The 10,950-nt window shown below is 38.2% G+C and overlaps 1 protein-coding gene across 1 annotated transcript in view; it reads right to left on the bottom strand.

Annotated features, from left to right (window-relative positions):
* Positions 1 to 225: 225 nt before the first annotated feature.
* The window catches only part of LOC131425194 (probable RNA-binding protein 19), a 28,384-nt gene continuing 17,659 nt past the window's right edge, over positions 226 to 10,950 (bottom strand). Inside the window, exons 3-5 of the mRNA XM_058586856.1 lie at positions 2,163 to 2,712; positions 1,217 to 1,868; positions 226 to 1,159 (exon numbers count right to left, since the gene is read on the bottom strand). Of these exons, the coding sequence (XP_058442839.1) occupies positions 799 to 1,159; positions 1,217 to 1,868; positions 2,163 to 2,712 (1,563 nt within the window). The 3' untranslated portion in view covers positions 226 to 798. The remainder of the gene's footprint in view (positions 1,160 to 1,216; positions 1,869 to 2,162; positions 2,713 to 10,950) is intronic.

The raw sequence follows: 10,950 nt of genomic DNA, 5'->3' as shown, positions 1-10,950 counted from the left end.
TTCAAAAGTGTGTTGTCAATTGACGGAATGACTCTACTACAAGTATCATGTATGTAGTTTAATATGCAATTATATATATGAACTCGCCAAAACTTCGCCAAATAGGAAAATTCTGGGAGATTATAAAGCTAAGGTTTTAGAAAACCCGGAGGGCGTTCACAAACGAAACGCTCACTTCATTACCGATGAACAAAAAGAAAAAAAATGAAACACTACAATTCCTCTTCGACAATATTTCTTTATTCGACTTGAATCAATGGTAGTAATTGGAAGGAAGGTTGTCATTCTTTAGTTTTGTTTCAACATAGTTAAATAAATGTTCTGGGTGCTCTTAGATTTTTCTTTCAACTTTAAGATTATATTCTTCGTGTGCCGAGTTGATTGCTATTTTCAGGTCATTGCAAATGTCGAGATAGTTTTGTAGATTGATAACACTTTTATCTTTTCTATAAGTCTTGTGTGCTTTCTGCTTTCTATTTTTTAGGTTTTTCAATTGCGGGTTAAGCGTTCAAAGCATCCAATATTGCAACCGACACCCAAATATTCAAAGAAGAGCTGTATGTAATATTAAACGGTTTGTGTAGTTTCCACTACACTATCAAATGGATGGTCAACAACCACGTTACTATCAGTGTTGGTATATAATAATAACAATGATTACTGCTGCTTCGACATAAATTTATATACATTTATCTTCAAAACTTTAATCAAATACAATTCCTCTGGAATTAATAAACGAAACGTATGTGATTTTTGACGCTCGAAAATCTTTAATTTAAACTCTCATAGCAGCCGACATTAATTTTCATCATCTATAGTTAAATCATCAGAAAATTCCTTCTCATCGATACTACCGAATGAGTTTATCTGCGATGAATCAAATACACTTTTGCGACTACGTTTAGGATCATTCGCCCTTCGCACTCCAGTAAACTTCTCAGCCGTACGTTTTCTGAGATCATCCACCCCATCCTCTGCCTCAGCCCATTCTAACACCAAACGGCGTCCGTACAAATGGGTACTTTTACACACTGTTTCGAATGCTCGTTTAGCGTCATCTTCGGTAATAAAATCGACAAAACAGAAACCACGATGCCCTTCATCTGCACCGGATACCAGCTTCTTGGGCAGTCGAATCGATCGTAGCTCCCCAAATACACTAAAATCCAATATTAAATTATTTTAGTCTATAGAACAACAAGGAACCTATATTTACCTGAAAATATCTCGAAGTTCTTTGGCATTCGCTTGAAAGGGAACGTTCTTAATTAAAATCTTCGTGCCGGTTTGATTTCTGAGCTTTGATATCTTCCTACCAGAACCCACATTTTCCGCCAGCAACGTTCGATCGCTACGGGAAAGCTCAACTTTTCGTCCGTCTATTTGAACGAACTGCAAATTTTTTAATGCTCTATCCGCCGATTTTCGGTGTCGGAACTGTATAAATCCATAGCCTCTACTTTCGACACGATCATCTAATCTCTTACGCACAACTTGTATCAAATGGATGGGACCGACACTACTGAAAACATCTCTTATCGTATCCTCGTGGGTTTGGAAACTGAGATTCTTCATGAACAGTGTTGAACCTTCCTCAATATGAACATTGGTTGACTCAGTATTTGCAAACTCAGCGTCATTTTCTGTGTTATTTGCGGGTGATGCAATTTTCGATTCAAACAGTTTACTTGACTCCTCTGGCTGCCTATCACACTCACTTGCATTCTTACACTTTGTCGATTGTTTCGATTTGTCGAAAATGTTCTCGGGTGCCCACTCCAAATACAGCGGAAGTGACTTGAAACGAGTGTATGCTAATTTTTTAAATGCTGTTTTCGCCTCACTTGGATTTAAGAATTCAATAACCGCTGAAAGAAAATTAACATTGCATGGTAATCGAGGAAGGTCGCCTAATATTTACGTTTTTGGTTATTTGCGAAAAGTTGAACAGAGGGTCATTTAAAAAAAATTGAACAGATAACGAATAATCATACGAACGAAACAATCATACAACAGCAAAATCGAAAAATGAAATATCACCATAAGAATGAACCTACAAGTTGCATGTTTTGATGAATTCCCGAAGTTGATTAATAAAATAAAATCAGATAACAAAGCATTCAATTGAACTAAGTGTTATAAAAATATTATAATCTCTGTACCTGTAATTCCACAAGGAGGTAGTATCACTCGTCCAAGTAACCCAAATTTTTCAAAACGTTCGGTGAGCTCATTCGCTTTAGTTTCCACTGGTAAATTTTTGACTAAAATGATAGTGTTTGATCTACTTCTGGAGCTCTCATTAAACGCGTCCAAATGTATTCCACAATCTTCCAGAAATTTTTGCATTTCCATCACGAATTCTGTTTCACCTAGAGCTAATCGTACAGCTGCACTAGTCATGCCACCATCTGTGCTGAGTACTTCTTCCTTTGACTTTCCGTACCGTTTTGCTACGATTTCTGCAACTACATTTTCTCCCATGAACAGAGTGTTCCAGTTATGCGAAGATTGGGCCGTTTTTTGAAGTTTCTGTTCTTTTTTTTGTTTGAAGCTTAAGCTGGAGCCATCATCATGTGTATTCATATGCTTAGAATCATCCACTCTAGCTGGTAATATGTGAAACATTCGCCCATGAAAACATGTGCCATTGAGCTTATTGTATGCTAAAACAGCGTGCTCAGGCAACAGAAATGTTACTGTTCCAAATCCCTGTGAAGACAAATATAAAATTTATTTCAATTCAAAGTAAAAGTTGAATGATTTAAAAGGTTGGTAGATAGTATCCCACATAATGAGAGTGAATTTAGCTGGAATAAGAATAGATTGTCCTTATACAGTTTCCTTATAATACATTTTGGCGAGGAAAGGGATCCGCTTTACAACCTTGTCCAAAATGCAATCCCTCCCCATTTTTATTTTGTATCAGGCCGAATTAGCGCATGCGCGCCATATAAACGCCTCTTTCAATATGAGGAAATTATATTATTACCAAACAGTTTTGATTATTTATTTATGTTGGTTTTCTTACCTTTGGTCATAGTTTATATCTTATTTTACCTTAATTCCAGTGGTTCTATTCAACGTTTGTATGTGTCTTTTGTTGTCATTCTACTCAATTTCCTTGAAAATAATAGTTAATAATTGTATTCTTATCTATATTCCATCCGCATTGCACCCGACTAGCAGTATGTATATGTGATGTTCATTCGAATACATTCAGAAAAACTTAACATCTTCACTAAAACAGGGTGGCAAGTGAATTGCCGATTTCAATTTCCCGGTTTTTTCCCGGTTTTCCCGGTTTTTTGAGACAAAAATTCCAGGTTTTTGGAATAGGCTCAAATCGCTCCTGTTTGATTTTTTTTTAATATTTTTTAATTCAAACTTTAAACAGATATCCCACATCCAAAAAGGATCATTGTAATAGGCCCGCTAATTGAGGTTACTCATACTTTCCAGGCATTTCGATGTATAAATAGAAAATATTCATTATAATATGTGCATATAACAAAAGTATAAAGCCTTTTTCAAGTCATTCAGGGGTTTTGGTTACACGTAACCGATTTCTTCCGAGTGCACATGACTGTTTTTATAATTTTTTTGGTATACATATGATTGAAAATAAATCAATAAGGAACAACAATCACAAAAACGGACGCTTGCCACTCAGAAAAAACAACAACAATCTATGCTTGCAACTTCAAATCATTTTGTACATTTTTTTTTCGCTCCTTCCGGAAGTGAAAGTGGAAGTCCCAGTTCTACGGGAAAATTATAAACGGCATGATGCCCGAGGATGGCTTTTATCGTATCAAAGAACGCTCGCTAGCAACTATTCACACGATTCAATCAGTGCCATCAAAAAGAGACGGATATCATCTCAGCAACAAAACACCGTCATGGTTCATATAACATAGAACGGACACCAGTGAGAAAGCAAATTTCTCTCGATGACCTGTCTGAGAATCAAAGGTTAGCTCGCTGCTGTGGGGATTCTCTCTGAAGCAGCAAAAGGTTGCTTATTCTCGTTTTGCGATCCGATTCTATACGGGCAGTGGATAATTGCGATAGAATCATTTTACTATTGAAGCTAATTCTAACTATGTGAATATAACCTTTGTAAAAGTTGTATCTATGAAAATAGTTGTGAATGCTCCAGACCAGGGTTTTGAAATATTGTATATTGTGACCTAGTATGAGAATCAAGTCGAATTATCTGCGATAATTATCAACTTGCGATTCTTTCTTGGCAAATTCCTCACCGCGCCGATCATTGCCGGACTGTATATGTTTTGTTAAGGGCTATGAAATACTCAGAGTATGAAGTGGAGTGAATTCTCTCACGGTTCATGCATTGAGAGACATCGAGTTCTTGTAGTATCTTCTACCAGATTGAAAATGTTGTATACAATGTAGAGAAATATCGAGCCACTTTCTGCCAAATTATCGGCAATAACAAACACTGATGATGGCACAGCGAATCAAACATAATATCGTCATTGCCAGGGCTTCGGCCATGGTACAATAAATTGTTATATGGACATATATTGTTTAAAGTATGTCGCTTGCAAGCAATGAACGATACCATCAGATGAATTATCATGCTGTGATTGTGATGAAAACCATAAAACCAATTATTAACTAAGTCCTGTCAGACCTGAAAATATTGAATTTTCATGTAATAGAATTGAGTTTAAAAACATTAGATGTATTAGATGTGTGTATTAGAAGATTTCGCAAAACCGTTTGGCTGCCACGACTTGCTCTTTTAAAACACCAATTTTTCTAATGTATCTGTTAGTCAATAAAGAATGTTTACGATTTAAATGCGTTGATGGGCAAATAAATCAAATGATAGCAGTTAAAATGCACAATATATCGATCTGTTTTTACCTAATAGGATTCTAAATGCTCGTAGAGTAATCAGAAAGTACGAGTTCTTCATGATAAACTCTCCGTTGGTTTTAAACCAGTTTTATTTCCAATAGCTCAACTAATTATCTATATGAGAAATTTTTCTACAATTGACCTGATTCTAGCAGATCAATCAATAACAATCAGGTTTTCAAATTATATTTTAAATCATTACCTTATTGAAGTTCCAAAAGCTCAAATTAAATTCAATTCACTTTTATCTACATCAATATCAACGTTCTTGTAATCGTACTATGGAATAGTTGAGGACCTTTAAAAGAAAATTAAACATAGATTCACTGAACAAATCAATCCATTTTCTAAATCTTTCTAAGATTGTATACTAGTCCTCAGAAACCAGTTTCAACTCTCAAAAATGAACTCAAATACTTCCTGTAAACGGCGAACAAGATCAAAGTGAACAACTCTTCCAATCTTGCGAGTATAAGCATAACACAAGTATTGCCTAAAGATGACATTACTGGGACAAATTATGATGAAAAAACATGAAGGCTACTAAAAATGTTCAATAATTTTATTAAAAATTTTCCCTATTTTACCTTGAGATTTTGCCATAAATTTTGCAAATGTGTTGAATACTTATTCAAAAATTTGATAAAAATCCAACAGAAGCATCCAAATTATCCTTATTGTTCAAAATGAGCTGAAAATTCCTGCAAGCCTCTAAAAATCGTTGGACGAGACGTGGGGTGTAGACCCAATTTCCAATAGACAATAAGTTATTTCTACACTTGTACTGAACATTTCGCTCAAACGCAAACTTGGGTATTGTCTCCTACTTTTCAATTGTTGAAAAAAATCATTATGCTAACAACTGTTACTCATAGGTGAGGTAGTAATTTTTTTCCCGGTTTTTCACTAAAATTCCCGACTTTTTCCCGGTTTTTCCCGGTGAAATCAAATTCCCGACTTTTTCCCGGTTTTCCCGATTTTCCCGGTCACTTGCCACCCTGCTAAAAGCTTTGGCGAACTGGCATTCGCAACAGCATCTTGCGCAGTAATATGTGCCCAATAATGTGTGGCAAGATTGGACCATGGACAAAAACAAACTTAAGTTTCCATTTACAATTTCAAGAAAATTGTCACTGCTGAAAAATGTAAAAGCAGCTTTCCTCGCTGTCATTCATTTCTTCAACAAACTGATGTTTTTTTCACGAAGAATAATCTAGCTGTAGAAAAGAAAGCTGCTTCTGCGCCCCTCAACTACGTAACGTAATGTGCAAGGATGTAATTAGAACTTTTAAGATGAGATTAAGAAACACCTTATCTTGTGAAGTCAGTTTATGAGGATGGCAGTGATTATGATGGCTTCGATGTTAGGCAGTGATTATGATGGCTTCAATGTTCGAGGAAATTGAACGTGATGATTCTTCTTTGTTGGACGAATTTTAATCACTAGATTTCCGTTGGAGCTGTTAGTAGAATATTGTCACTAATAGTACTGTTGTTGTATCGTTTAATTCTACTACGTCTTAACTATGTCAATAAACTTATAAAACCGATACACTAATGAAGGATGTAAATATCATTCCGAAATACGTATCTGTATTATAACATTTGATACACTTTTGTGAAAATGAGTGAATGACTGTGAAAAAAGTGACTTACGTACTTAAGAGTCCGTAGCATTCGTACTGCAGAGGAATACGCGCAACAACTGGAGCTAGTGCTACCAACGGAAGAGCAGCTTGGCGCGACGACTCTTGAAGACGGCTGGAGGAACATAAGGTCCGCCGTGAGTAGCACTGCTGCAACCGTTCTAGGTACGAGGTTATCGAATCGAGGAAATGACTGGTTTGACGGCGAATGTCAGCAGTTGGTCGAAGAGAAGAATGCAGCAAGGGCGAGAATGCTGCAACACCGCACTAGAGCGAACGAGGAACGATACAGACAGGCGCGAAACAGACAGAACACGGTTTTCCGGAAGAAAAAGCACCACCAGGAAGACCAAGATCGCGAAGCGATGGAACAGCTGTACCGCGCAAATGACACCCGGAAGTTCTATGAGAAGGTGAACCGCTCACGTAGAGGCTACACACCACAGGCCGAAATGTGCAGAGATACCAGTGGTAACCTTCTCACGAACGAATGTGAGGTGATCGACAAGTGGAAGCAGTACTATGACGAGCATCTGAATGGCGAAGCACAAGATCAATCTGGGTGCACGCTCAGCCGACGACAGATTCCCAGCCCCTGATCTGTCGGAGATAAGTGAGGAGATCGGCAAGCTGAGGAACAACAAAGCCGCGGGCAATGACCAGTTGCCAGGCGAGCTGCTCAAACATGGAGGAGAGGCACTGGCTAGAGCGCTAGGATTTGGGAGGAGGAGATTCTACCGCAGGAAGGGATGGATGTGGTGGTATGTCCCGTCTACAAAAAGGGCGATAAGCTAGACTGTTGCAATTACCGCGCAATCACTTTGCTGAACGCCGCCTATAAGGTAGGGCCGTACCAAGCGGGATTTACTGGAGCCATTGACTTGAAAGCGGCATACGACACAATCGATCGAGAACAGCTATGGCAGATAATGCACGAATACGGTTTCCCGGATAAACTCACGCGATTGGTCAAAGCAACGATGGATAGAGTGATGTGCTACATCCGAGTATCTGGGACGCTCTCGAGTCCCTTTGAATCTCGGAGAGGGCTACGTCAAGGTGATGGACTTTCTTGTATTTTGTTCAATATTGCCTGGAAGGTGTGATTCGAAGAGCCAGGATCTACACGAGTGGCACGATCTTCCGAAAGTCCGTACAACTTTTTGGCTTCGCTGACGATAGATATTGTGACACGTAACCTTGAGAAGATGATGGAAACCTACATCGAACTGAAAACTGAAGCTAGGCGTATCGGACGGGCCATAAATGCGTCGAAAACAAAATACATGAGAGGAAAAGGCTCTAGAGAAGAAACACTACGCCTCCCACCACGAATATTGATAGACGGTGGCAGTATCGAGGTGGTTGACGAGTTCATGTATTTGGGCTCACTGGTGACCGCCGATAATGACACCATCAGATAAATTCATAGACGTATTTTGGCAGGGAATCGTGCGTACTTTGGACTCAGAAAAACCCTCCGATCGAGAAAAGTACGCAACCGCACGGAATTGACCATCTACAAAACGCTCATTAGACCGGTTGTTCTCTATGGTCACGAGACCTGGACTATGCTGGCAGAGGACCAACGCGCCCTCAATGTTTTCGAAAGAAAGGTACTGAGGACCATCTATGGCGGAGTGCAGATGGAAGACGGAACGTTGAGACGGCGTATGAATCACGAATTGCAACAGCTACTAGGAGAACCACCCATCGTACGGACAACTAAAATCGGACATCTACGATGGGCTGGGCATGTCATAAGGATGTCGGACGACAGCCCAATGAAAATGGTTCTTGAATCTAATCCGACTGGTACAAGAAGAAGAGGAGCGCAGCGAGTGAGGTGGATCGATCAAGTGGAGGGTGATCTCAGAAGCATCCGTGCCTTGAGTGGCTGGCGACGAGCAGCCATGGACCGAGTTATGTAGAGACGTATGCTTGATACAGCAAAGGACACCCTAGGCCTATAGCTGTTAGGTGAACGTGTGTGAATTCCATGCATAAGAATGCTCGAAACCACCTAATGACCTATTGTCAATTTCAAGCAGTATTAGTTTTGTCCACTCCGTGATCGATTCAGATAATATAATAAATTTTCATTTTTTACATTTATAAGCGAGCGATCGATCTCGGTGTGGTCCGACTTTGTCAATACGAAGTATAAATTAACTCCCACCCCCATCCGCCAAGCGGGGGTACGCGCCCTGTATCTCATCATCCAAAGCCTAGGGTATTACAGTTATTATTTTTCAGTTGCGAATTTATTCAGCAGATTTTTTTTAATAATGAAAATATAATAATTAAATCTTACACGAACCACTTCGGTGTCGAACAGAAGTGTAGTGGAAATTCAGCATCGAAATATTATCGGAGACTCTTCTCCCTTTCGATTTTCTCTTTAACGATATTTCTGCGCGTGAAAATTCGTCATCAAATTTCGCTAACACAGAAAATCACTTGTGAACTTCGAGGTTCAGAGTTTTGATGAGGCTTGTTTCATGAATGAAAATCTCGTAAGTGATGTTTTCAGTCTTTGAGTTATTTTTTTTAAATCTCTTCAACTTTTTTTTACGAGTGATAATGAAATTTCTTATCATGATTTTCCCAACACTGATTCTCAACACAAGCACGATCTCGACAATTTCAAGTGCACTGTCGAACTTTTTTTTTCTTGAAATTTGAAGGTTTTTAGGAGCTAATTTGCTGCAGTCTGTGATCGATTTCGGAAATCTGTGTCATTTTTAAAATCTTCGCAGCATATTGAGGATCTGTAAAACACAGATTAATTTGTGAACCAAGCATCTCAGCTTCAAAATGCGAAGTGATAGTCAATGTAGTCGAATGTGATTGACTGGTGAAAACATGGGTCCACTCAAACTAATTTTGCAATACATGTTAAAGTTGGAAAAAAATGACAGTTATCTAACGCGATTCGTTTAATATTTGACACCCGGCTCCGTATTAGGTTTTTTACCGTCACTGCTAACCTCAATCGGATGAACACATTTTGACAGTTCAGCGGTACTGTTTGTAAACAGACTTTTTTTGTTTGTTTGTTGACAAACGAATGTGACTGTTCACGATACAGAGTTCAAAAATATTGTTGACGATTCGATTCGGTTTATTTAAGAGGTTTATTAAATAAAAGTGGCTAGTTGTGAAGTAAAAAGATGACTGAGATGTGTTCCTCGATCGAGCTCGGGATTTTCTACTTGCGTTTGACGAAACGATAGAGAAAATGTGAACAATTTCTTAAACCAATAATGGATTCATCGAAGAAAAGTGATCAATAAATCGATCAATATTACATACAAGAATATGCATTTAACTAATTGTTTATTTATTATTGCACAGATATGTAAATGATTAAAAAATAAAAACATCAGCATATTACATGTGTTTATTAGTGTAATAATGTGATACAAGCTCTAGCGAAATGATATTTTTGAAGTAAATTTCAGCTTTCGTGCAAGATTCTTCCCATAACGCTGAATCCTTCTCGATACGGATGCAGAGCTGTTCTAATTCGCTCCAGACATAAAAATATCCCACTTGAGCATTGCAAGCGTGTATTTGCGATTGTACTTGTAAGAAATATTGGTGATCAGTTCTCAGATTAAATGATGCTCCGTCATATACCAAATATTCCAAGTCATGGAAGGATTGATATTGTGCTAACTTCGATCGTTTAGAAAGTCGAAAAGGGCATTTAACTTCAATACTTGCTTTCCCGCAGCAGTCACATAGCATAATTAAATCAGGGGTCGCAGCGAGATATGGTCGATCATGGTGAATAAATATTCCGCATTCTTCAAAACGTGCATTAATGTGATGTTGGAAACACTTTGCTATTTGTTTCTTAGCCTGTGTTTCATTTATTTTTCCATACCTTATTGCTTCGGATTCAATTTTTATGGAATATGGATGACAAATTTTTTTTAATAAAGACATCTTGGCCGGTACCTTAATAGGTGATGCGTGTATACATTCATGCATTAAAGATGCCGTGATCCTGCCAATCCTCACCCAATGCCATAAAACACTTTGCGATTGCAATCGCGTGAGTCGTTCGATATCGTCGACTTCTGCATGACTGATAGTTAATTGTACGCTCTCAGCAGCTTGCCTTATTTTCTCGATATTTTCTGACTCTAACGTAGGGCAATAATGATTTGCCAATAAAATATTTTTATTGAGTATAATCGAATCTGGAACGTAATTGTTTCGGCAACGAACGCAAGATATTTTGGAACTGCAAAATTTTCGAACGATTACTGGTTCATTTGTGTCACATTCAAGCGACGAAACAAAATCGAGAAACCGCTTCTCGCTGGCTTGTATGTTTAAATCATCGTGTTTTGATATTTTGAATCCATAATCTAAATCGCACACCGCCTGGTTAAAATCTTCT

Source organism: Malaya genurostris, chromosome 1 (genome assembly GCF_030247185.1).
Source record: "Malaya genurostris strain Urasoe2022 chromosome 1, Malgen_1.1, whole genome shotgun sequence".
In the NCBI taxonomy this organism is placed as follows: Eukaryota; Metazoa; Arthropoda; class Insecta; order Diptera; family Culicidae; genus Malaya; species Malaya genurostris.
The sequence above is the reverse complement of the archived record's forward strand: the minus strand, read 5'-3'. Positions and strand labels throughout refer to the sequence as shown.